General features: G+C 47.7%; 1 protein-coding gene across 1 annotated transcript in view; it reads left to right on the top strand.

Moving 5' to 3' along the window:
- Window positions 1-26,509, top strand: part of mtcl1 (microtubule crosslinking factor 1) — a gene marked incomplete at both ends in the record, with an annotated part of 51,714 nt that overhangs the window by 13,879 nt on the left and 11,326 nt on the right. The window contains 6 exons of the mRNA XM_080010427.1: window positions 12,978-13,037; window positions 13,302-14,687; window positions 19,501-19,602; window positions 20,267-20,533; window positions 22,514-22,651; window positions 23,980-24,147. Coding sequence (XP_079866553.1) covers window positions 12,978-13,037; window positions 13,302-14,687; window positions 19,501-19,602; window positions 20,267-20,533; window positions 22,514-22,651; window positions 23,980-24,147 — 2,121 coding nt within the window. The remainder of the gene's footprint in view (window positions 1-12,977; window positions 13,038-13,301; window positions 14,688-19,500; window positions 19,603-20,266; window positions 20,534-22,513; window positions 22,652-23,979; window positions 24,148-26,509) is intronic.

Genomic DNA, 26,509 nt, shown 5'->3' with positions numbered 1-26,509 from the left:
GCATCCGGGCAAGGAAAAACTTCCAGAAAACCGTTTGGGGGAGAAAAAGGGAAGAAACTTCGAGAAGGGACCAGAGGAGATGAATCCCCCTTCCAGGATGACCAGGCTGCAGTGGATGCCAAGTGGGCAACGACAAGAAAAATGTAATATGACAAATCATAGGATATTCTATTTCTATCCTTGCAATGTCAGAGCCAGACGGTATGAGAGTCTATTTGCCGGTGCAGAGCGCCACAGGTAGATACCTCCAGGGAAGTGGTCCTCATCAGGTCCGATCCGGGTAGCTCACAGCAGCCTGACCGCCCCCCTCACGGTGGGTTAAAATCCAGACGTCATGCACCAGTGCTAAGGGGTGAAGGCAGGGTGAGATGCAAGTTAACAGGACTGGTGCAGTTAACCAAATGCAAGGCTGTAAAAATGAGTCTTAAATCTTGATTTAAACATTTCTGTATAAGTAGCAGCAATGATTTCCGCAGGTAGGGCGTTCCAGAGCACTGGGGCCCCAGAGTGAGAATGCTCTGGAGCCTGCAGACTTCTTTTTAACTCTCGGGAGTCTCTAAAAAGCCAGCATGCCGTGAGCGTAAGGCTCCAGATGGCACATTAGGTACCACTCAATCAGTCAGATTGGAAAGTGCTCGGCCGTGTTGTATTTTATAGGTAAGTAGTAAAACCTTAAAGTCACATCTGAGGTAAAGTGGACATGAACAGAAGAACCCAAGTGACACTGACATTTTAATTGTTTTTTTTCCCTTTTCTTTGTAGTCGTCGCGTTCATCTTCGTGCTCCCTTATGCCGGGATCAGACTGCACAAATGGGCCGACAAATGTCCAGCTGAATTTGAACGTCGGGAACGACAAAGGAGCGTCGGGACACCCCACCACACCCCGACGAAAAAGTCTAGCGTGTCACAATGCGTTGACGATTTGTTGATCCTCCGCCCTGACGACCTATCAGACGGGACACGGCAAGAATTTATGGCCCTATGATCACCAAATCTGACATCATGACCATCGTGGAAGACAAAAATATAGTGTAGTCTGATCCTGGCATCAGTCGGGTCTCTTTGAAAACAAACAGTTCACTGTGGCCACACTGGGATACAGTGGTTGCACAAAGGCTAAACACAAAATGACCCGAGTCATCCTTATTCCGCACATGCCTCGGCCTCGGATATTGGCTCCGGCAGGAACATCACGGTAGATGGCCCGTCTCTTTTTCTAGCTTTGTGATTCCTCAGCTTTCCATCGCCTCAGATGTCTGCTCCTGGCAGGAACAGGGGCGATGCAGGCCCAGGTTTCAACTCCCTTTCTCGTCCTCCCTTCCTTTTTGCCACGTCACGAGGACCTCAGGGTGACCCGCCGCCCCGACCTTCCCTCTGCTGGCGCCAGGCCAGTCCTGCCATCCCGGAATGATGGGAGGACTTTTTGGAGGTGGATGGCGTGTCAACCAAACTCCCCGCCCCCCCCCCCCCCCCCCTCCTGCTCGCCGGCTGTTTGCACCGCAGTGTCATTTATAGACATTTAAGTAGATCCACAAACAGCTCCTGAAACTAAAAACCAGGCTTCCGACACGCCGCCTTTTATAGGTTTCCTCCTCGAGGTAGAAGCGTCAATAGGAGCAGGGCGAAGGCTTTCAAGAAGTCTCGGAGCACTAGAGTGACGCGCCACGCCCCTTGCACACGCTGGACGGGTCTGGGAGTGCAGGGGCTTTGTGAAGGCCTCTCGTGCACATAAAGGTGTTTAGATGGATTTTTATTTTTATTTTTTGCTGGGAACCCCGGTCCCACCGCGGCTCATTGCGCGCACGCTGATAGCCAGCCCCCCCCCCCCCCGGGAGCCGCCCCACTTTTAACCACCGTCCCCGGTCTCCAGGGAAGCGGAGCCACCCGTTGAAAATGTCACCACCGGTTACAGGTTTTTGAACTTGCAACCTTTTAATGAAAATATGTTTAACCTCCTTCTGCATGCACCCCCTTCCCTCCCCACAGACACATGGACACATTTGCTTTTCATAAACCTGACAAATACTGCAACTCTTGTCTTGGTTGGTCCCATGACCCATTTGGTAATACATGAAGTCCCGTCAACTTGACAAACTAAAAGCAAAGTATGTTGAAAATCCATTTTTTATACTTCACAAGTGCACTGCTCACTGAGACTGGCACCCCGGTATTGCTCTGTCACAGTATATCAGACACTTTTCGGGCCTTTTGGGGGTGGGGGCGGGGGGGCGGGTGGGGGTAGGAAATTGCTCAGTGAGTTTGCCCGATTTCAGCCTGTCTGTCCCTTCATGTCCCATTTCTAGCAGTGACATCACTCATCACTTTCCCCGTGCGCGTAGCGGCCATGACCTCCCTCCCAAGGAGAGCGCACCACCAGCGGCAGCTCCCCCCCCCTCTCTCCCCCATCTTTCTCTCTCTCCCCCCCCCCCCTCTCTCTCAGGGTCGTGCGAGTAAGATGCCACTTCTGTCCTTATCAGTTTTTCTCTCGTCTGTCCTCCCTCTTCACAGCAGCTTTATCCCGAGCGCTGCTCCCCGGCCCCCCCTTTTTTTTCCACTTGACAGGAACACATCGTACACCTGACTCACACGGGGTGTTTTTTTTTCTCCCTGGAGTGTGAATAGAGATTCCTTCCAGATTCAACCGAGACAGCCCCGAATCCATCTTCTGATTGGCATCTACGGAAGAAAGGATGACGGGAGCGAGAATGAAAACAAACTCGGGGACATACGCGTCCCATGTTGTCGTGGCCTCCAAACTTTTATTCCGTTCTGTCACGCTTGCAATCGTGCAACGCTGCCCTTGTGAAGAAAGCCTCGCTCTCCTCCGTTTAGTGCTTCCATTCATGGCCCCAGTTCTTCGATTTCTCCGTCTCCCTCTGTCCGTCACCATGGCGCCGAGTGACGGACAGCCCTTCTGGACTGCGGGTCATTAATTACTCAGACAATTAAGCTGGCTGTTTTTGTTCTTTTCTCTCCCGGCGTTGCTTCTGTTCACAGAAGTTACAGTTGGTGTGGTTTTTGGCTGGAGGCCAACAACGAGATTAGGACGTAGATGAAAATAGTTGTCGAGAAACAAAAGAGTCAAATCGTTTATCGCATTCGTTGGTCAGTCTGCGTTACGTTTCATACATGAAACATTATCTTTAATCAAACACAGTTCTCACTATTTAATTTTGACATATTTAGATTCAGACTGAAAATGGTAGTTTTACATAGTTATAATAGATAATTCTGCATAAACTGTGTGTGTGTGTGTGTGTGTGTGTGTGTGTGTGTGTGTGTGTGTGTGTGTGTGTGTGTGTGTGTGTGTGCAGTATCAAATTCTTACCATAACACTCGGAAATTCACATCTATCTATCTATCTATCTCTCTCTCTCTCTCTCTCTGTCTGTCTGTCCGTCCATCCGTCCGTCCGTCCGTCTGTCCGTCTATCTATCTCTTCCACACACACAAACACCCTCTCTCCCGAAGATGGCAGTTTACATAGTTATAATAGATAATTCTGCATATACTTTATGTGTGTGTGTGTGTGTGTGTGTGCGCGCACACGGTATCAGATACTCATCACAACACTGGGAAAGTCACATATAAACTGGATGCCGGATGGATAAAAAATAAGTCCTGGCTGTTCTTTTGGAAAGAATGCTGCTCATGCTGTTTGTGATACTTTATGAAGAGTGCATTGTTTGTTATCTTGCCACATAAACAAAATCTTTACCTCCTGAAGATCAAAATATCAATGCTTGCAAACAACAGAAACCAGCCCCTGAAACAGTCATCAATAACAGATGAGCGCTGGATGGACGACAAAACGCCGGTGGCAATGCTTAATACTGATCTATACATCTTCAAAGTGAATTATTGGTTCATGGTCGACAGCGGCACCCCACTCTGCTCTGTCTATCTGTCTATCTGTCTCTGTCTGTCTGTCTGTCTGTCTGTCTGGTCTATCTATCTATCTATCTATCTATCTATCTATCTATCTATCTATCTATCTATCTATCTATCTATCTATCTATCTATCTATCTATCTATCTATCTATCTATCTATCTATCTATCTCTGTCTGTCTGTCTGTCTGTCTGTCATTCTGTCTATCTGTCTGTCTATCTATCTATCGTTCTATCTGTCCATCTCTTCCACACACAAACCCTCTCTCCTTCCTTTAGTGTGGGACCTGCAGAGGCATTCAGGAACTCTTTACAAGCACGTTCATCATTGTCATGCAGACACAGTACACACACGCACACATTCACACAATCCTGGCACGACACGACGGGAACAAGATAACGCATCAGGAGGTTGAACGAGAGAAGATAGCGTGGCACACAGCAGCCGTCACATTTCTGCTTTCTAGCCGGCTCAGTTCTCATTCTGTTATAATGGAAATCCAAAAACATTTGTTGTGTTGTTTGTGGACCTGTCCCCTTTACATCCCTCCTCAGTCCGCCGCACAATCCGCTGAAGCCCTCTGTGTGTGGCACTGATCTGAAAACCCGGCGGAACCCGTGCACCGGCCGGGCCCCGTGCACCGGGTGGGAAAGTGTGAAATGGCACACCGAGTCGTATCGCTGCTGTTCTTTAGGGCATGCTGGATCGCGCACCGCAAGCCGCTTACTGAAGAGGAATCGTATTATGCGAGTGACCCTGGGATGCACACCACACACACACACGCGTATTGTGTGTGTCGGTGGATGGGTGATACAGAGCCTCATATATCATGTAGTGCGTCATCGCTGCTCCCTGTTACGGTACGGGTGGTAATTCCTAGAGACTGAATGTTTTTTCTGGCAAACTACAGGATCTATATGCGCCACGTGTTTCGGAGTCTCTGGTGGGAAGCCCATAATAACCCAGTGCTACACAAGCAACAACCACTGACACCTCATTTAATGCACCTAGGGCCCTCGTTGCCAGCAACCCGATGGCAGAGTGCACAGATTATTGCGAGGCAGCGACGAGCCACAACACAGGGCAGAGAGCGGGCCCACGTCGTTTTTATCCAAATCTAGCTCCATATACACACACGTGCGTATCTTTTTATCGCTATGTTCTCATGAGCACTCAGTCCACATTACATAACATTTAATGCATGCATGTATCTGAACCCTGGCTCTGAACCTAAGCTTTGGCCCCATCGTGGTCAATGGCCTCGTTTTTCTTTTTCGTTTCCTCGGTGTGTTTGCTCCCCGGACGGATATTGATGTAATAACGCGGAGGCTCAGGAGAGCGGCGCGCCGCCGTCTGTTTACGACGAGCTCACGTCCGCTGACATTGAAGTGACCTCAGTGCTGCATCCCGTCTTAGCGGCCGACGTGTGCTCGGAGAATATTAATAATATAGCAGTTGTATACCGTTAATATACCAACGTGTATTAAAACACATAGGTTTATTAAAGCAAAGGGCAAATATTGCATGTACGTATGTAAACATACACACAAACGAGAATAGAATGTAATAAAATACAAATACATATGATATTTGTAAATATAATAAATATATATTACTGAATTACTCCCTTTGAATGAATGAAGTGTTATCTTATCTTATTCAGTATGTAGACCCACAAACACATTATCACCCATGCACTGTGAATACCCACACACACACACACACACACACACACACACACACACACACACACACACTCATACACTGAGCATCCTGCATTTTGTGTGGCATTCTCATTATCAATTTGGGGTGCGGGGGCCACTTTGGGCCAGTTAGAGCAAAATCTAGATGCAGTTTACTCAGACGGTATCGCCGCTTTGCGGAATTTCTTCCATGGCTGGAAATAGAGGATGAAGATCGAATCAAAAGATGAAACAACTTGTAGCCCGTCCCTATGCATGCATCCATTCAATCGCGTGTTCGCCAAATTAATTCATTTATTGAAATGGGATTAGGGCTCAGATCGTGCGCTCCATTCACCCAGATCTCCCTAATATAATCTGCCTCCCTTCAAGCATTTCATTTCCACTTATCCCCTCGCACTGGTGAGTGGTGTTTACTCCGCCGCTGCTGCAAGCGGGTTTATCTGCAGCCCGGCCTGGAGGGAGCTTCGCCGTCCTGCCTTTTTGCTCGTAACGACGTGTACGCCCCGTCGACGCCCTCCCGTCTCCGCCCCGAGCCTCCTCCACCTCCGCCCTGAGCCTCTGCTCTTGCCACACCACGCCAGTTTCTGCTAAATTCCATTTGCTCAGCCAGATGCTGCAATTTCCACACTACGTTTACAGGCGTTGAGCAGAAAAAAAAACAAAAAAAATACTAAATAGGCCAATCTGTTGACAGCAGAAGCATCCCAAAAAACACTGTGTTCCCATTTTGTCTTTTCACTGCTCACACCCCCCAGAAATGTTTTTTTTTTTTAAGGGGGTGGGGGGATTATGTTTGTGTATGACTCAAATCGCGAGTGAGTCACGCTTATTTCTCCGTCATTTTCTTTGTATGTGACCTGAAGAACTACACTAGAATGCATTAAGTTTTTTGCTATTTTTCTGTATTTATCATCGTGTTTGAGAAAATATGGATTTTCCTGCTTGATTTATTCCACTAAATACCTTAATGGCATTTCCTTTGTACACCCTGATGAGGGCTGGGTTGCTGAAACCTTGATGGTTCAAATTGTTGAGGAGAATTGTGCTTCTCTTCACTATCTGAGTTGTAAGTTCATTTAAACAGAGCAGTGTGTACGTGGGTGTGTGTTTGTGTTTGTGTCGCACGTTGATGTCACTGTATGACATCAACCCTCTGCTTCTCCTCCTGCTGCCACAGCCTCTTCCTCCAGCTGGACAGATATGAAACAGATTTATTTTATTTTTTTAAAGGAAATTCAGTCCAAGCAATACTGCGAGTTCTGGAGAAATTTTTACATTTTTTGTACTTGGAGGCAAAGCAGCGTCGCAAGTCCACGGTACCTGCTGCACGGCGTGTATTTAGTCGACTGTCTAAAATTGTTCCTCTGGGACGTGGATGCACGCACACGCCTGCCTTGATGTGGGAACACACAGCTCACTGGTGGCTTTTCACTCCTCCCAAATTACAGTAAGTTCGGTAACCAGTTATGGAGCACGCTGCCTACAGTACATGCACGATAATATGCTTGTTGCTTTGTATGCTTTGTTTTACATATGTCATGCACATGTATTAATAATAATTATAATAAAATAATAATAATAGTAAGAATAATCGTACATTTGATTCATATAACACCTTTCGTACCTGTAATGCGGTGTTTGCAAGTTAAAAAAGTTATAAAGGGAAAATTAACAAATCACATGCAACATGGATAAAAGGCAGCTTTTATCCAAGTGTTTCAAATGTAAAAGACAATCGTGCACAAAATGTAAAACACTTAAAACCGTGAAAGGGCTAAGATAATGCAAATGAAAGAATTAATGTAAAAAATAAAGAAAAATAGAAAATAAGAATTTAAAAGTGCTGCTGCTGATACACAAGGTTAAATAATGATAGTAATAATAATAATAATAATAATAATTATAATAACCACCATGTATAGCACCTTTCATACCCAACATGCAAAGTGGCTAACATTAATAGAATGTAATCAATTACTCACAACATGCAACATGCTTTGGGCAAAAGCGTCTGCTAAATGAATAAATATAACAATAAAAAAGCATACAAGCCAAAAACTCTTTAACATGAAAAAAATAGAAAATGTGTTCAGCATTCGTTTAAAGATATCCGCTGAGGCCACCTCTCTAATATCTATTTAATATGAACATATGTACACAGGTAAGGAAAATGCCTTTATGCAGCACTTTCCCAACCAACAGCCCTCCAACTGATGGACAACCGCCATGCAATCTGAGCTGTTGCACACACACACACACACACACACACACACACACACACACACACACACACACACACACACACACACACACACACACACACACACACACACACACACACACACACTTTTCTGTTTTTCCACCATCTGCACACATTGCTCGCACATGTCCGTCAGCCAGCTGGTGTGGGAGCTGACAGTCGTACTGGTGAGGCTGCTGGTTCCCCCCTGGGCGCACCCCCAGCCTGGAGGGGGGTGGCGCTGTGAGTGTGTGTGTGTGTGTGTGTGTGCCCTCCCTCTGAATGTCCCTAGTAGACCCTCCCTCACCACCACTAATCTGTCCTCCATTGTGACACTTTTGTTCTTCCGGCCTCGCACACGTTGTCATCTGTGAAGGGTGTCTGAGATGTAGGGGGGCGGTGAACAGTGCGTCCGTGAGTGTCTTCAATGTGTGTGTGTGTGTGTGTGTGTGTGTGTGTGTGTGTGTGTGTGTGCTGGCAGGACGTAGACAAACAGTCGATTTAACATGATGGCAGCAGACGACCCGAGGGCCAGTGCGTAGCACCAATGACAGGGACTTTAATCGAGTTCCGTTCACACTACTGTTGTGATATAGTGCATGTTGTGCACTCATTAGCCCACAACAAATGTCTGCTCCAGCGGGAAAGGCCCAGAAACACACACACACAGAGGAATCCTTTATTTGAATGTGTCCGAGCTTGGACCAATGAAATGCCTTTATTGAATTTAACTGCAAACCTACAACCGCAAATGTATTTAATTATGGGAAAAGAACAAGGAGCGAGGCGTGTTCCAAGGCGGATGATCGTCGGTATTCAGAGGAGAGCTTTAACCTTTCACTTCTGCCGGGAGTTCGACGTCGGGTTTAAAGGTTGCTTTAAACACAGCAAACACATTTAAAGACTGTTTTCACTGGGATCGGACCTGTGACCTTTCAAACGCTGCTGCCCCCCGTGTCAGCCCCCGATCCGATCTCCACGGAGCACAACCAAAGTGCTCGGTGAAAGGATTATACTATTGGTCCAACAAACACTGACCATTAGGTCAGTGTTTGTTTGAGTGCTTTGTTTAATCATAAAATAAATCAATTTTCTCTCATAGATGAGTTCACCGTGAATCAAATCTGCGGAAAGGAAATAAAGTGGGAGCACAGAGGGAATGGCCAATCAATACTGGTCCAATCCAAGATGATGTTTTTGTATGCAGAATCCTAAAAATGTACGAGTTGGATGATTTTCATATTCATGTATTTGCATTCTTCTTTAAACGCTGATCCAAGAGCCCAGGCCTTTCACTCCAGTAGTCACGTCAGCACGCGGACGCGAACGTACAAGGGAAGTCCCGCCGTCCCGCGTCAACAGATGCACTGGTGCGTGGAGGGGCCCCGAAAACCTCCTCGCGGCTCCACCGCGTCCGTAGCGATTCCGCTCCGTCGGACTCGAGCGTCGTTTTTTTTCCCCCCGCTCATTCGCCAGGCTTCCAGGGGCCACGGGCGGGGATCCCCGCTTGTCGCCGTCTGGGGTTTGCGAGGAGCTTTGCAAGAGATGCTCTAATCCGTCGCCGTCTCCCCAGAGAGATTAGCTCTGTCACCAGGGTCGGGAATTATCCCCCACGTCTGCTGTTTTTCCTGATACTGGGTTAATACAGATACATGGAGTGGAAGAGGGGTCGCCTCTGATGATGGGAGAGGGCCAAGTGGGAGTGTGGGGACACGGCGGTAGTTTTGGGGCGTGTGTCATTCGATATGTACGAGACAATAATCTGCTAAACGTGTTTATTTTGGACAAATAATATGCTATTTTCATGTAAATTCAGACGGTGTCGGTTGAGACGAGTTAAGGGTTCTGAAGGTAGTGAACGGTCAAACTGGACGGGTTTAACGATCCGTATTACACCCACACACACCCGCACACACAGCAAGGTCTCACACCCGTGACCGTGCTACATGACACATGGAAATATTACGTTCAGCCCAGTAGCTATGATGGTCTGTAATTTGATGGACTGAGCTATGAATGTAGAATCACCAGTGCTAGAAGTGGAAAAAACTAAGTGCGGGTACTCCCCTGAGTCACATGCTGGCGGGGGGACTATCTGCTTTCTAATAATGAAATACATACAAGTTAGGGTGTGGGTCCTTTAGTGTGTGTGCAGCTAATGCTGCGTTCCATTGAAGTTGGAACTCGTGAAAATCCAACCTCATACTTGATCAAGTTGATCAAGATAACGCACCCGACGTCACGGAAACATGGTGGCACGCGCCGCTGATGGTGAACAATGTTCCGTTTCGTATAGATATTAAAACACGCCGACTGTCGTTTCAAACTACTCTGGAGTTTTTACGTCATGTTAACACGCGGACCACAGAATTCTGAGTTCCCATGGAACGCAGCATCGCTTCCTGCTGCCTCTCGACCTGATGCGAACATGGGAGTTTCCAATCCCCCTGCACCAGAGCGCGGGTCTTTGCCAACCGTGGCACCAGAACTGGTGGGATAGACAATGAGTGGAACAGGCTGTTTCTAGCAAAGAAATCTCCCGCCATCTCCATTCATGGTCAATGACGTCATGGCAACCCCCGAGCCGAACCCTGTACGCCGAAGAGTGAAACGTAGAAGTGCCGGTCCTGTGCGCTGATGAGTCACAGTCAGGATAAATGAATTCACCGACCGAGGACATTGTTGATAAATACATTAATTTATTATCTAAACAGAGGGAATTTGACACAATATTGATGTGTGTCACAATTTCTGTCAACCAAATTCATGAAGATTCGATCGGCCGCTGCCAGGCTATAATATAAAATGATCACCCGGCCCCACGACAGTAGCATGCAGTGAACCGCAGTCGTAGCTGGGATTCTGTTCAGGTAAGTTCTAACGCGGCTCGATGGACATAGAGGAGGTTCCACGCACCGCCAAGCGTCGAAATTGATGTTGCATCCTTTGACGTTGTTGTCCTGAAGGAAAGAGTTGAACGTGAGGCGACCTCGGCTCTTAATTTGATGTGCATCATTTATTTAAAGAGGGAGGTTTTGGGCTCAATCGTCCTGGTAGTTTCCTCGTCGCCCAAAAACAGAGAGGAGAGTGGATTAAACGCATGCGCGCACACACGCACACACTGGCAGAGACATCCAGTGAATCGCGCTACAGCATGTGTGACAGGTTGCTTTGTTCAAGTCTTTGATAGCAACAACATGAATCGACCTCACTGATTCAAGCCACTGGGCCGCTCCGGAAAAAGGTCTGTTTTGAATCTGCATATCGTTATCCAACAACTCCCTTTGAATACGCCAGCGCGGAAGTCAAGCGCTGTCGCGGATCAGACACGGAATCCCCAAACGAGGCGGCAAAATTCGTCGACTCCTCCGCTTGAACAGAGCACGGTTCAGAGCTCTCTTTAGGACACCCCCCCCATGGAAGAGCGATGAGTAGTGAATGTTTTTCGTGGCAGACGACGCCGCGGCGCAGGGCCACGGGGGCGTCTGCTCTGTGTTTGCGCTGGTGTTTTGGTGCAGTTTCTAAGAGGGCGCTCCCTCCTCAAGCTTGTCCCACCGCCAGTCGGTGAGTCAAGGTCCTTCCCCGTCGTGGGCAGAGCGGGCTCGCCCTCACTGTTTCCATCCGTCTGGCCGCGAGTGATTCACACTGACCCTGCGCTCTATTTAGGCGGTGGCAAGAGGTCCCGAACAGGAAAACCAAAACAGAGGGAGACCGTTTTGCGAATAGATCCCCAAAAATGTTGATTACGCATCAATGTAGTTGCGTTGGCTCGTGACGCTGATTTGCGTTGGTTTTATTTATTCGGTGTATGGTTGAACCCAAATAGTGATCGCCCGCTGGCCAATTGCGTTTTTGTTTTTTTCTGTACTCCAAAGTGCAGTATAAGCGCAAAGGAATGTGATGGTGCCGTGGACATATGAAGTATCAGCAGGTTGTTCGCTCGCCCTGAGCTTTGCTGTTCATCAGAACCTGTAATTAATGCCGGGGCCGCAATCTGTTCCTGCACGAAATACTTACACTTGATCGCCCGACAGTCTGCATCAACAGTGGAGGGATTTTCTCCCACATCCCTCTCTCTCTCTCTCTCTCTCTCTTTCTTTTTCTCTCTCTCTCTCTTTCTCTCTCTCTCTACCCCCCCTCCCTCCCTCCCTCCCTCTCTCTCTCTCTCTCTCTATATCTTTCTCTAACTAAATTCCCCCTTCGCTTTCTGCTCTTCGGCCTCCTCTTTCAAGCATGTCACCATCTTGCTTGCGTCTTCTATAACTATTCCCCAATGCGCGGCGGGGATGGGGATGGATTTGCTGAAAACGAATTATTTTATTAGTCGTTATAAAGCTCTGAGCTATCGTGCAAGAGACCACGTGTGATCCGGGCTTTGTGTGCGCGCCGCCCCGCGTCAGCTACGGGACACATTTCCCAACCGGACAGGCAGATGCTTCCCAGGAGGGGCCGCGGAACCTGTGTGTGTGTGTGTGTGTATATCGCCGAATCCGAGCAGGGATGATACATCTGTCGCACCGAGATCGGTCCCAGTGATTTCAACGTATTGTTTTTCTCCTGCCATAAATTGAAACCGAACAAACCGTCATCACACCTGACGGGTTTTGACAACATCCAATAGAATTTGTGCCCCCGGGAATCTTTCGCCGGCCTTGCATGAGGATTTACATCGCGGCCAGATGTAAGCCTTTGATATAGGCTATTAGGGTGACCACATGTACCGGAAGCCGGTTTGTAATTACATCACGTGACCCGCAATCTGCGCAGAAAGCTTCCTTATTAGCATAAGCTTTGATCCGACAGTGGGAGCTTATGTAAGACCCCCACACGGATCTCCCTCTGGGTTCAGTGTCAAACTGTACGTCGGCAGGTTTCCATCTTGGGAGCCGGCACAAATAGGAGTTTGTAAATGAATTTGTGCTGTCATCATTGGTGATTGCATATGTCTATATGAGTGTCAGTGTCTATAAACGTCTTTAAGCGGCATGGATTACAATCCACAACGCAGTTTATTTCGCTCAACTTGTAATGTTCTCTGACACCACGAACAAACAGGAGCTCCCATCATTCATAGCTGAAAATCGAGTTGTTGTTTTTCTTGGCGTACACGCTGTAACTCTCTGCTCTGCGCTCTTTCACAGACTGCATTAAGACGGAGGGGAAGCAGGGAAACGTTTAAAGAAAAGAAATCCTCGAGTCAGGTGAGAGATTTCTACATATCTGTCCCGCTTCGTTTTTCTCCTTCTCAGCCTGCTTCATCACGGAACGCGTCGCATCCAAACCTTTTTGCCCCCTTCATCCAATCCTCCTGCTCCGTCGTCTCCGCTCTTCCCTCCTCCCCTCTTCGCTCGCCTCACGTCTGCACATTTTTCTCACCCCTCCTCTTGTCGGAACCCCCCTTTTGTTTGAATCTTGTCTCCTCATCCGCTTCCCTCTCCCCCCTCCCCCTCTTCTCCTCCTGTCAGGAGGACAGTGCGGACCTCAGGTGCCAGCTTCAGTTCGCCAAGGAGGAATCCACCCTGATGAGGAAGAAGATGGCCAAGCTGGGTCGGGAGAAGGACGAACTGGAGCAGGAGCTGCAAAAGTACAAGTCGGTGTACGGGGACGTGGACAGTCCCTTGCCCCTGGCAGAGTGCTCCGGCGGCGGCCCCCACAGCACGCGGGAGGCAGAGCTGCGACTGCGCCTCAAGCTGGTCGAGGAGGAGGCGAACATCCTGGGCAGAAAAATCGTGGAGCTGGAGGTGGAGAACCGCAGCCTGCGGGCGGAAAATGAGGACATCCGCTGCCAGTACGAGAGGGACTGCTTCGGCCGGGAGCCCTTCTCCAGCATGCCCTCGTCGCCTTACGGCGGCGACGCGCTGGAGTCCGCCAGCGAGCTGCGGCGCCACCTCCAGTTTGTGGAGGAAGAGGCGGAGCTGCTGCGGCGCTCCATCTCGGAGATCGAGGACCACAACAAGCAGCTCACCTCCGAGCTCAACAGATTCAAGTTTGGCCCCTGCAGCAGCTCTGCGGCTGCCGGGGAGGAGAGTAGCGAGGTGGGGTTGTTCAAACCCGGGAACGGGGGTGGCAACGGCTCCGGCGGCGGGGTGACGATTGAGGAGCTGAAGGCCGCCAGGATGCAGATCAACGAGCTGAGCGGCAAGGTCATGAAGCTGCAATATGAGAACCGCGTGCTCATGTCCAACGTCCAGCGCTGCGACCTGGCCGCTCACCTGGGCCTGCGCACCGGCAGCCCCCGTGACAGCGACGCCGAGAGCGACGCCGGTCGGCGGGAAGCCTCCGAGGAAGACGAGGCGGGGCGACTCCTCCTTCTCCACCCCAAGAGAGAGGGACCTGTCGGGGGCGAGAGCGACTCGGAGGACCTGTTTGAAAAGACGGCAACGACCTCAGGGTTCGGAAGCATTAAGCCCTCCGAGGGCGGCGAGCTCAGCGCTACAGAACTCGCCAACCGGAGGAGGGAAGATCGCGAGTCGCTAACTAATGTGAAACGGGAGGCAGAAAGGCTGGGGAAGACGGTGGACCGCCTGATCACAGACACAGACAGTCTGGTCTTTGAGGGCAAGCTCCTGGTGACGACGGGAGACAGCCCGGAGGGGCCGGCGCCGCCCGGGTCCAAGCCGGACACGCAGGTGCTCGACACCATCAACACGCGTATGAAGGCCTTCCGCACCGAGCTGCACATCTTCATGGAGCGGGTGGACCACCTGGGGGACGGGATGAGGGACAGGACGGACGACCTGTCCCCCATGCCCAACCTCACAGAGTCCAGCAGCTTCCTGTCCACAGTGACCTCCATTTCCCGCGACTCACCCATCGGCACCCTGGGTCGGGACCTGGCCACAGACTTCCAGGTAAGCTCCATGGATGTACTTCCTGTGACCTCGGGTCCGGGCGCCATAATGTTCATTCGCTTACACCACCGCAACATCTGGACATCACCTTTGTGTGCCTGCTTTGTTCTTTTGCAATAAATAAATAATCACTATGGTAGAAGGACTGCCAGCCAATATGGCAGATAGCCATGTGAGCAAGTCAATATTGTAGCCTTTCTCATAAATGTTCATACCAGATGGTCTGCATTTTTAAACGTTAAACCAGTGGGCTAAAATTGGTACATATTAAGACATGTGAAGACATTAGGCATTTATCCCCATTAGAAACCCCATGAGTATAACTATAAATTTTAGAATTCATAAGGTTGGATTTAAAAGCATTCGAGTGTGCAGTCATTAGTAGACCCTTTTAAAGCCACTAAATGTGATCCTCACTCACCAGAGCATGCAAATACACAGGTCTAATTAATGGAATTGGCAGCGTAGAGCAGTGCGGCTTAAGCCTGGCAAACCTGTGCATACTATTCTAAGTGAGACCTGCTGTATCGAGGTGCATCTCACGTAGAATCTAGGCTAAAATGAACTCGTGAAGCCAATCAGGCAAAGCTGGTGCGAGATCCAGTAGATCCCCAACCTCCAGCGCCAGCCCTGGGAAACGCAGAAGATCCCCCCCGTCCCCCCCACCCCCACCCGTCCCCCCATGCCCCGCCCAACCATTACCCGCCTAGTTCAGCCACAGCGCCGCCCCCTCCGACCCACCACCACCACCGCCACGACCACCGCCACCACGACCACCACCGCCATCGCTTCCTGCCGCTGCCGCCTCCGCATCAGCATCCCCATGCACGCCCCGCCTGCCCCCCGCCGTCCTCACTGCACCCTGCGACCTGCCGCCGCTCTGCTTCAAGCCAGCTCGCGCCATGGGAGGGGGGCTTGGCGGGGCGTCTGGAGGAGGTGGAGTGAGTACACCGGCGGTTTGCGGCAGCTTCTTCCATTTGGCTCGACCTGAAGCGCTTCGCGTCCTGGTGAGACGGTGGCCTACACTTCCCCACTTAGTGCTTCTGCCCCACACTATGATTCACGATGACATTTTGCAAGTGGTGTAGCTTTTGTTTGTCCAGCGTATCACCCTCATGCTCACACACGCACGCACACACACACACACACACACATACAGAGAAATGGTTACTCCACGGCGTTTCCAGGGAGACGAACCATGCAACGGTGTGCGCGATCTTGAATGACCTCGGCTTGATAAAAGGGGAGCAGCCACAGAGTTACGCAACTTTTCACGATTCGCCAAATGGAAGAACCTCACCGGCTGCCGTCCTTCTTCCTGTCCTCGTTTCACTCAACTTGCTGCACAGTATGAGTCGACATACTGTTAATTATCTTCTTGCTGCATGCTTTGGCAGAGAACCTCTTGGATGTCTTTTTAATGAGAAAATAACCGAGGGTGGAGGAAAAGGCAGTGCTTCGAAAAAAAAAAAAAAAAAAAAAAAGTCTCACTTTGAGAAAACCCATCTTGCATCGTGCTTTTGTTCAAACCGTAGACGTGGAGCCCTTTTTCACCTCGAGAATAACCAATATTTAACATTTTTCATCGCTCTTTGATGTTCTGCCCGGTGGTGCCGCCGGGTTCGGCAGGACGCGACCGGGCCGTCGGGGCCAAACGCAATTCAGAGAGTTGTCGTCACCGGGTATTTAGGACACGTTATAAAAAGTCGGCTTTGTCAAAAACAAATCAAACGGAGCCACGCGGCGGTAACAGCGTCTCTAGCTGCAGCAAAGGCAGCCGCAGCCGCGTCTGCGTCACGGCGTTTTTAAAAATTCACACATAAAACTGAAACCAGGGCAGAGTCCTGCGTCCGCCACACACCCAGCGGAGCGCTCGTGCTCGTGCCGTTTGCAGTTTGGGTTGCCTCTCTGGTTTGGACTCGTGTATCCGTCATTGCATGCGCTTCATAACCAGTGTTTTGCATTCTCCCCCCCTCCCCCCGCCCCCCTCCCCCCGTTCCCTCTCTTTGCTCCTCGTTGTGTTTCCCTCCAGATGTTTCAGCCCACGGTTTTGTTCATCCTCATTCTCGTACTTTTCTCATCTCTCTCATACGCCGTCGTCTTTAAGTTGGTCTTTCTCTTTGCGCTCTTCTTCGTGATGTAGTCCGTCCGTCCCCTCCCGTCCTCCTCCACGCTGTGTAGTGTCCCACGTCCCCCCCACGTCCCACGCGCGCGCGCGCGCGCGCACACACACACACACACACACACACGCCACACACACACACACACACGCACACACACACACACTCTGCCACCACCTTGCTTGTATTCTTTACCCATTTTTTTCAGTTTGGTTTTTATTTCGTTTTTTTTTATTTTTCTTCCCCATCCCTTCTTTCCCCCACCCCTCCACCACCACTCCTCCGTCACCCATTTTTTCCCTCTCTTCTCACCCCCATCCCCACCCACATCCTTTCCAAATTCTCAACCCACACCCTTGTCCACTACCCTCTCGCCCCTCCACGACGACCCACACCCCTGCAAACTACCCTCTTGTTACCCCACCCCGACACCACCCCACCTACCCCCCCCCCACTCCCACCCCCCGCCCCTCTCCTTGCCCCACCCGCCGTCACCTCACAGTCCGTTCAGAGGAATGAGCTGGAGTGGCGTCTAGGACAGGAGCGAGGCGTGGAGCCCCCGAGCCAGGGCCAGGGCGGGGGCCAGGCCCAGAGCAGGGGAGCCATGGGACTCACTAGGTACCACAGGCCCCTGGCTTTAAGAGCAGAGGTCAGTGCTCCCCTCCCTCCACCACCGCCCTCTCTCACCTCCTGGGATTGAGCCCTGCACAGGGGGGGCCTTTCTTAGCGCATAAGACCTCATTGATTCCTGCACATAATAACAATTGGAGGACGATTGATAGCAGGTGAGGAGGTGAAATTGCATTATTGTCATAGAGGGTTTTCTTAGAAGTATTTTTATATATGCATATTTGTCATTAGATATTCAACAGAGCAAATTAATCTCTCCTCTAGAGTACACTCATGGACCTTTTTTTGTCCACTGTGCTCTACAATTGTCCAGTTTGGGTTTCGGAAGGGGGGGAGGATCGTACAACTGAACTGAATTCCGTCCACTCGGTCTAGTGACACTCCAGCCACTATCACATTCACAGTGTGAACACGATCTCACTTCATTCACTCTATGTCTTTTTTTGCTCACCAAATCTTCACTTCCAAAGCCACTGATCTTTCACTATTATTCAACTTCTATAATTCAGCCTTTATTTATTTATGTCATATTCTCATTCGTTCCTTTTGCCAGTTGGTATTTTGTGGCCGTATCACCCGTCTGGGCCTGGAAGTAAAGGGTTGCTTTGCTGGTTATTAGTCCAAAAGCAATCTTATCTGTTTGAGGAACAGTAAAAGTTACTCAGCTCTTTGCTCTACTGATAATATACGTATCGAATTAAGGTTGTGAAGCATTAAGTCTGAAGAAATACTGGAATTACAAAGGGTGCGGCCATATCGAGTTATCCAATTACAGTATGTGTGTACTGCGATGCTCCCAGACTGTCTGGTTTTGACCCAGCAAATGAAATCAAGCTCATTTTCGTAGGGGAGCGCCAAAACACGCTCACCGCAGACGCCTGTGTCAAAGCAGGCGAGTGCCGAGGTGACGGCGCTCGCAAACGCCGAAAACCGCCACGCGGCTATCATCAAAAGTCGCTGGCGTCGAAACGTACGAGTCCTTTGCGGGGGACTCGCGGTTCCTCGCTCGTCGGCCCGTTCTCAGAGAGGCCGTTATGTAAGACGGGACGCTGACACCAGCGATGCAGCACGTAACTGTTACCGGTGGGAGGATAAGCGCCGCCCCCCCCACCCCGCACCCCTCGTGCTTTCTGCTGCAATGTAATCTGTGAGATAAAATTAATGAATGTGAAAGCTGCTCGAATGTGGAAGGATTAGCACGGTTCTGCGCTCAAGGGCTCTGTCATTTACATGTGACATTGGGGCAGAGGAGAGGTGAGGCCGGGACGTCCTGTGGCTCGGGTCCACTCTCTGCGGGACCCGAGCCACAGGTTTTCCGGGTTTAAAGGCATTTTGGGATGTTTGCAGAACTGCCGAACACCAGGACTTTATATATTTAAGGTGGTATTGCATCGTGTCATTGCATTGAAATCATCTCATTTTCCTCCATGCATATTTTTGGAGAATCGATGGACAAACAATTTCCATGTAGAAAACTGTCCCCGATAATCACGGTCAGCAAAAAAGAAAAGATGATGTTTTGTCTTTTTTTGCCGTCTCTAGTGATCTATATGCCCTCCCAAATCGGCAACAAGAGTTTGAGTCTGCCCTCCACGGTTAGGAAGATGAAGTGTTCAGAGTGTGGTGATAGTGGAGTGTCTGCCCATTGAGCAGGGATTAGGCCGTGTGTGTGGCTATCACAAGGCTTTGATGTGTCTAGATGTGGAAATTAACTTCCATGGCCAAACTGTGCATTATTAAATTATAATCGTTGCTTGCGTATTTGCAGGATAAGCCACTGTAAATTCGATTTTTTTTTTCCCCATTATTTATTTATTTTTTCACAAGGAGCTTGGATCTCATTAGCAGCGAGAGTTTTTCCAGCTTTGCTTTGTAAATTTAGCTTTGCGGTGAAATTTGATGAGCAAATATAAGTTCTGCTAACTCACATCGTCTGCTCTTGTGGTGCGTTGTTGCTTCGGACGACAAATAATACACTGTACACAGCAGCGTTCGTAATGAAAAAATCACGGAGGACTGCGGACTGTGAGAATAACTGTGTGTTTCCGTTTCGGCAGCTGCAGCTGCGGGACACAGCCGGTTCTGAGGCTCAGCTCCGTCTGGACCACGAGCGCAGGCTGAGAGCGACTCCGGACGACCGGGAGGTTTCGGGGTCGCCCGTCCAGGTACAGAACTCAACTTCATTATGTATGATACGTCTTAGGCTAATGCAAAATAAAGAAAACAGAAACGAGCCCAACGAGTATCACAGTATCATCACACAGATAATGATGACCGATGGCTCCTTTTATTTAAACTGTCACTTATTCTTGACTTAGGCTACGATGCATTCCATCTTGTATTGGAGTTTTTTACAGTTGGATCTAGTCTGCGGTTGAATTTCCGTTGAGATCCATTGATACTCAAAGAGAGAAAAGAAGTTTCTTTTTTTTTATGGACTCTGAAGAGAACACAAAAAATGGTGATGTTGGTGCATCAGAGACTTCAAAAAGTCACTTCATACAAAATATTTCCAACCAAATAATAAAAGATTGTGCCCAATTTGAACATAGTAGTAATCTGTCCAATATATTTTTGGTTACCTGGAAACGGGGGTCTATGCATGAAAACGATTGTTGTTTCAAAGTTAGGAAACCAATACTCTACTACTAACTCAATAATACCAATTACCTTATATTATTAGTTTGATTGTTAATCGAAACATTTAGAGTACAGAAACAGAAAATGTGTCACAATGACAGAGCTGTGTCAAGTGGCATCTATCGAACAATGAATCGCCCCAAATCTCTTCATCTGTCGACGTTCTCCTGTGTCCCCTGCGGCGGTCAGGAGGAGGAGCAGCAGCTGCAGCAGCTGCAGCTGCAGCAGCAGCAGCAGCACGCGGGCCAGGAGGTGCGGCGCGGGGGTCTGGAGCTGCGGGGTCTGCAGGGCCACGATGGCCCCTGGAGCCAGGAGAGGGCGGCGCTGCAGCAGGAGCTCTTCCTCTTCAGACACAACACGGCCATCTTCTACATGAAGCTCAAGTGGATCCTCAACCACTGGAGGCTCGGACGCAGGGCCGACACCACGGGCACGGAGGAGACCACGCCCCTGGAGGTGAGGCACATGCTTAGGTCCATCTTGTGTTTTTCATCTTTTATTTAGAAATAAGAGACATAGTGACATATTTCCATTAAATTCCAATTTCCTGTTTTATTATTATTATTATTATTATTATTATTATTATTATTATTATTATTATTATTAGTAGTAGTAGTAGTAGGGGTCAAGCCCGCAGGACCCCTTGTTATTGATTAGGAAATATTCTCTGAATTTTCAAAGCTAAAACTATTTGAAACAGAAGAACAGCAGAAGCTTATCACACGGTTAAGTCTTGTTAGAACCGGTACAAACCTCTCGTGGTTCAACTTTCATCCTAATCGATCCACATAGGGAGCAGAAATGAGTGAAAAGACGGACCAAATTTGACCCAAGTCACAGACACGGTCTAATTCATCGAACGCCAAAAAATGTACAACAGGGCTTAAAGTATCTGGAACACAAAAATGACACAAGCTACGAACTGGTTTGAGGTGTCGTTTAAACCGGTATGTCACAAACATCTTGTGGTTTAAGTTTCATCGGACACTGCGTCACCCGGGAATGATCATAATTCTTAAAACGCCGCTCTTCAGGAATATTCAAACTGAACGGCAGAAAAGAAACGTAAATCCATGTTGATTGGTCCAGACGTAAGTCCGCAATGTTTGTAACTTTTGTAACTTTGCATTTTACAGAAACCAAAAAACTGTAATACGTACCTAAAATTAATAAACTGGACCCTAATTATTGCTGCCTGCAGCTATTTTTATTATTATTATTATTATTATTATTATTATTATTATTATTACTATTATAGTTTCAATATCTCTTTTCTTTACATGGTTTTTGAATATACAATCCCGTCCAGAATGATTTACCCTCAATGAGCGAAAGAGGCAATGGACATTTTTATTATTATTATAAGATTTTGCATTAATATATTGTATATCTACATCTAATCTATCATCATATCTTTGTTGTATATTATATGATATATAACAATTATTGTGAGGAAGAAAACCCTTTTTAAAAAATTCCCAATTTTTGACACCCCTAGAAAAACTAATGAACAAAATCGAACTGAAGTATATTCCTGTTTTTCCTTCCTTAAAGAGTCTTTCAGAACACACTGTGCTGTGTTCAGTTGACTTGAATGAATTTTTGTTTGTACGAAATAAAAACATTTTAATGCAAAATCAAATTGTATAATTAATGTTAAAAAATCATTTAAAAAAATCATAAGGACTCAAAAATATTTTCAGTAATCGTACATATTGGTGCTATCTTATATAATGCATTTAATACATTTGGATACTACATTTAAATTAATCAATTTCTTGTTACCGTATAGAGGTTTATAAAAAGCCTTTCTTCTGTGAAGAAATAATATCAACAACATTGAAAGTCCAACTGTGTTGTTAGCTGCCCGTCAAAAACCCTACCTGTTTTATTTATTCATTTATGTTTTGTCTTATATTTATTTTTTTATGCATTTTTCGACCAGTTTGACCAGTCAAACTTGCACCGTAATTTGGTGTTAGTTTGTCCCCACATGCACTTGAGTAGTGTGGAAGGAAGGAGGTTGGAAGGTGCTTTAAACTCTCTTCAGTGAGGACACGGCGTTTCAGGAGCGATTATTCATCCGGTTCAGCGCCCAGCGGCTCGTTACCTTATTGATGCACTACAGCCTCCCCTTAATTGATCAATCCTGAGGGTTTGTTTTTTTTAAGTAAACAAAGACCCTGTGTGTGGAGTTTCTCTTTGGGGCTGCAGCTGCTGTGACCAGAAACATCTTTACTCGAGTGTTTATCCGTCGAGTGCTATGAAATGTGCAGAGGTTGATTTGGAGCCCTACTTAATTGACCTCATCAATTTGACATCATATATGATTTGGTGTCTTGAAAAAAACAATCTCTTCTAGATTTTTCGGTATGGCTGCATCCGTACCAAAAAAAAAAAAAATTAAAATATTGTAAAACCTTGTATCTACCCCAGTTTGAGAAGCTGGAGGGCATCCCGGAGCTGGGGGCGATGATGGAGGGGGAGCTGGAGCGGGAGACCCCCGGAGACGCCCCGGACCCCGGGCCCGCCGTCCACCCGCCTCCCGCCGAGAGGTCGCAGCACCAAAGACAGGTTCCGTCTTTTCTTACGCTCCGTTGATCCACAGCGTGAGAAATACTGGACGTCGCTGTCCCCCACTCGGCGACCGGACCTACTTTACATATCGCCGCACTTCCGACTAAAGCGGTTTTTCAATGGTTGTTTTTGTCGGGGATGTTTTTTTTTCTTCATTCATTACCACTGTTTGGAACAGTATGCAAATGAGAATGGCGACCTAGAAAACAACGAGACAGTCAGTAGTTATGATGAATACTCTTAAGCTTGTTGTATGGAATCCCACTAAAACACCAAGATGACAAAAGGAGCCTTGTTTAAAAAAAAAAAAAAAAAAAGGCTGTGTAGTGCTGTGTTATTTGATTGATTATTTTTGGGTGGAAATGTAAAACATTATGTTAACTTGTACATGCAGTGGCTCTGTGTGCGGCACTAGGTTTTTTATTATATGAGGGAACGAAAGCTCGCTGTGTATTTGGACTGGAATCCATTATTGAACAAAAGTAAGTGCTCCAGTTTGTCCGGCATTGTGATTTGTTCAGCGATCTGAGGTGTTTTAACATCGCCGGCAAGCACATGCCCTTCTCAGCTCGCCGGGACGACGGCGCCGAGCTTAATGCTTTGCTCCAGGAGAATTCACGGGTTTAGCATAGACGTGCATATTCTAGCCTGCCACGGCAGGGGGGGGACGCAGCGGATGTTCAATCCTGCAGCCGGTTTGAAATAACATATAATAATTATATATACGTATATATTACAGTGTAGCCCAGTTATCTGCACGTATCTGGTTGTGTGACAGGATGAAAAACGGTGGAAGATTTACCATTTGATGGGCAGTTAGATTACAACAAATTCATGTATTTGTGTCTTTACGGTTAAAAGAATAAACCCCCGTGAATCCAACCTGGCACTGTATTATCCAGTTCCCCGTCTTGCCCAGTTGCGCTTGGGGCTTTGTTGTCGCCGTGACTCTCATTTTGCATCATGACATCCTTTGTTAATTTATAATAATCCTTTAATAGGATGGGTTGTTCGGAATCGCATCCGGAGCTTCCCAGCACTCACATTGCAATAAGACTCACCTGAATCGCCCTCCGGTGATCAATAAAGTGTCCTATCTCATCTTAGATAAGATAGATGTAAATATAGATATATGGATGGATAGAGAGAGAGAGATGGCTAAAGAGAGAGAGCGATATCCTTCAGCCCAAATGTGCTGATCTCGCCGTTGGCATTGTGCGTCGGCATTGTACACGCAGCACATGTATAATACTGACGACCCTGCCGCCGCGTGTTGTGGCTTCACTCCCTCTCTCTCTCTCTCTCTCATTCTCTCTCCGTGGCAGTTTGGGGAGAACCGCCGCATGCTGCAGGCGCTGCGCACGCTGCTGGACGAGTTCCGCTGCGAGCTGCGGGACGAGGAGGCGCGGCGCTGCCAGCTGCAGCAGAGCTACGCCAGCGACAAGGCGGCGTGGGAGGTCAAGTGGGCGGAGATGAAGTGCCAGGTGGCTCAGGTGCGGCCCGCTCCCTCCCCTCACGTTAGACACAACGTCCTCCTGACCCCTGGTGCAGGTAGAACCAAGCTGCACTGTGGTGTGAGGTGCCGCTGTGGTAATGAGTTTGAATGGAAGTCAACGGAGGTATACTCTGTCTGTCTGTCTGCCTGCCTGCTTGCCTGTCTGTCTGTCTGTCTGACGGTCTGTCTATCTGTCTATCAATTTGTCTATCTGTATCTCTATGTCTATCTATCTATGTCTATCCGTCTGTCTGTCTGTCTGTATCTGTCTATCAATTTGTCTATCTGTATCTATATGTCTATTTATCTATGTCTATCTGTCTATCTATCTATCTATCTATCTATCTATCTATCTATCTATCTATCTATCTATCTGTCTGTCTGTCTGTCTGTCTGTCTGTCTGTCTGTCTGTCTGCCTGCCTGCCTGCCTGCCTGCCTGCCTGCCTGCCTGCCTGTCTGTCTGTTGTGGCTCTTGACAGCAGAATGACACATGACTGTCGGCCGCTATGTACCGAGCCCAATTTTTAATTCAACCCTATGAATCACTTCCTCATTATCTTGAGGTATTGTAAATGAACAGACTGTACGTACTGGCTTTTTATAACGCCTGATTGGTATTTGCAGCTTTTTATGTTTTTCAGGTGTTTGTTGGTCAAACATTGTAAGTAAGCAGGTGAATCTGTGGTGGTTTCATCAGTGTGTCGGCAGGTACAGAACATATGGACCGTGGCTTCGAGGGCAGTGTTTGGGGCTGGATTTCTTTTTCTTTTTCTTTTTTAGAGATAAAGTAGTTGTGACAACAATGCACATGGTTCTCTAACACTCGTAAGCCCAGAGGTCGAGGTTTAGATCGTGGTGACGGGTCTGCCGGGGTCCAACGGTGTCATTTGGAGTAGATTCGGAGGGAAAAGGGGGATTATAAAAACATCTTTTTGTCCCTGCCTGTGCTCATGTTCCTCAGTTAGACGTTAGACGGTTCTCATGCTTCTGCGGCGCCTCCATCACTTTAATTAGTTCTCTCTGACAGAACAATGGAGAATCCTTTGTGCTCCGTTTGTTTCCTAATTCTGATCACAAGACCTCAAAAATGAACAAAGTTTTGCTTTAGTGATTATAATTACACAGACGAGCTGAGCGAGCTTTGTTTTTTTGCGCTCGATAACAGCTTCAGCTGAACAACTCAAGATGAATTAGTGTTCTTACCAGGTCCTCCATGCGCTTGAAGTGAAATTTTAGCCCCTTTTCTGCTGAAGTGCTTGAAAAGCCTTTGAAAGAAAACATGATCATTGAACACCTGTGATAGTACATTATATTTTAAAATATAATATAATATTTAACCTAATCTATCGATCTATGAGATCACATCGAAACTTGGTTGTATTCGTTTTGCGTGAAGTCCTTGAAAATGAAAAAATGGTGTTTAAAAAAAAAAAGTACTTGAAAGTCCTTGAATTTCATTTTGCAATGCCAGAATGAACTCGAGATAAAACACACAGGGGAAGCCCTGTGCCATCATCATACGATTACAAAAAAGACATGATCCGTTTTTGGAACATCCAGATATATTAATAAACAACTCCCTCACCCGACGTCACCGCTCTGTTTCGGTCGCCGGCATCCAGTGAGAGCTGCGTCTGTTTAAGTGGAGCGGTCGTCTCGGCTCTGACGTTGACTCACCCACCAGCTGTTGTTGTCCCCGCGCTGTGTAATTAAACCGTTTCTACAGATGACAACTTAAACGCACATTAACCGCGTGTGAGTGACAATTATGTAAAGTGATGTTTGAGGGAAGCCGTGAGTCACGCAGATCGCCGTCGCACGCGCTCTGCTTTGTGCCTCAAAGCTCGTCTGCACATCACAGGCTTTACTCTGCGGGAAAACGTTCTGCTGTGGATCCCGCCCGCCCCAGATTTAGAAGTGTCAGTAAAGAACAACACATCTTCAACACATCTTCAAGACAAAATATAAAGAGTGTGCATTTTGGCCGGATAGGATCGCTTTTTTAATTTTTTATTATTAGTATTTTTTTTTTTACAAATATTTGGCCTTAAAAGTAATCAACTCTTAACTCTTGATTTCCACATAAAGACATGCAATATTTTATTTCTCTGTATATAATTTATTTATTTTTAATCAAAACGAGTCAAATTCTCCTGCGTCAGGGTCAATATTTCTGATATTAGAAAAACCTAGAACCTAGAACTTACCTTCACACTCAGCTGGTCCACGGGCCTATTCTAGATGGACCCGGCTCACTTTATACTCACCTGAAGAGAGAAATCCAACAAAACCCTTAGTCTTAATTATAACTCGTAAACAAGGGGCCGTTGCCGGAATCGCACCCATGTTATGCATGTAA

Source organism: Zeus faber, assembly GCF_960531495.2.
Source record: "Zeus faber genome assembly, chromosome: 12".
Taxonomy (NCBI): Eukaryota; Metazoa; Chordata; class Actinopteri; order Zeiformes; family Zeidae; genus Zeus; species Zeus faber.
The sequence above is the reverse complement of the archived record's forward strand: the minus strand, read 5'-3'. Positions and strand labels throughout refer to the sequence as shown.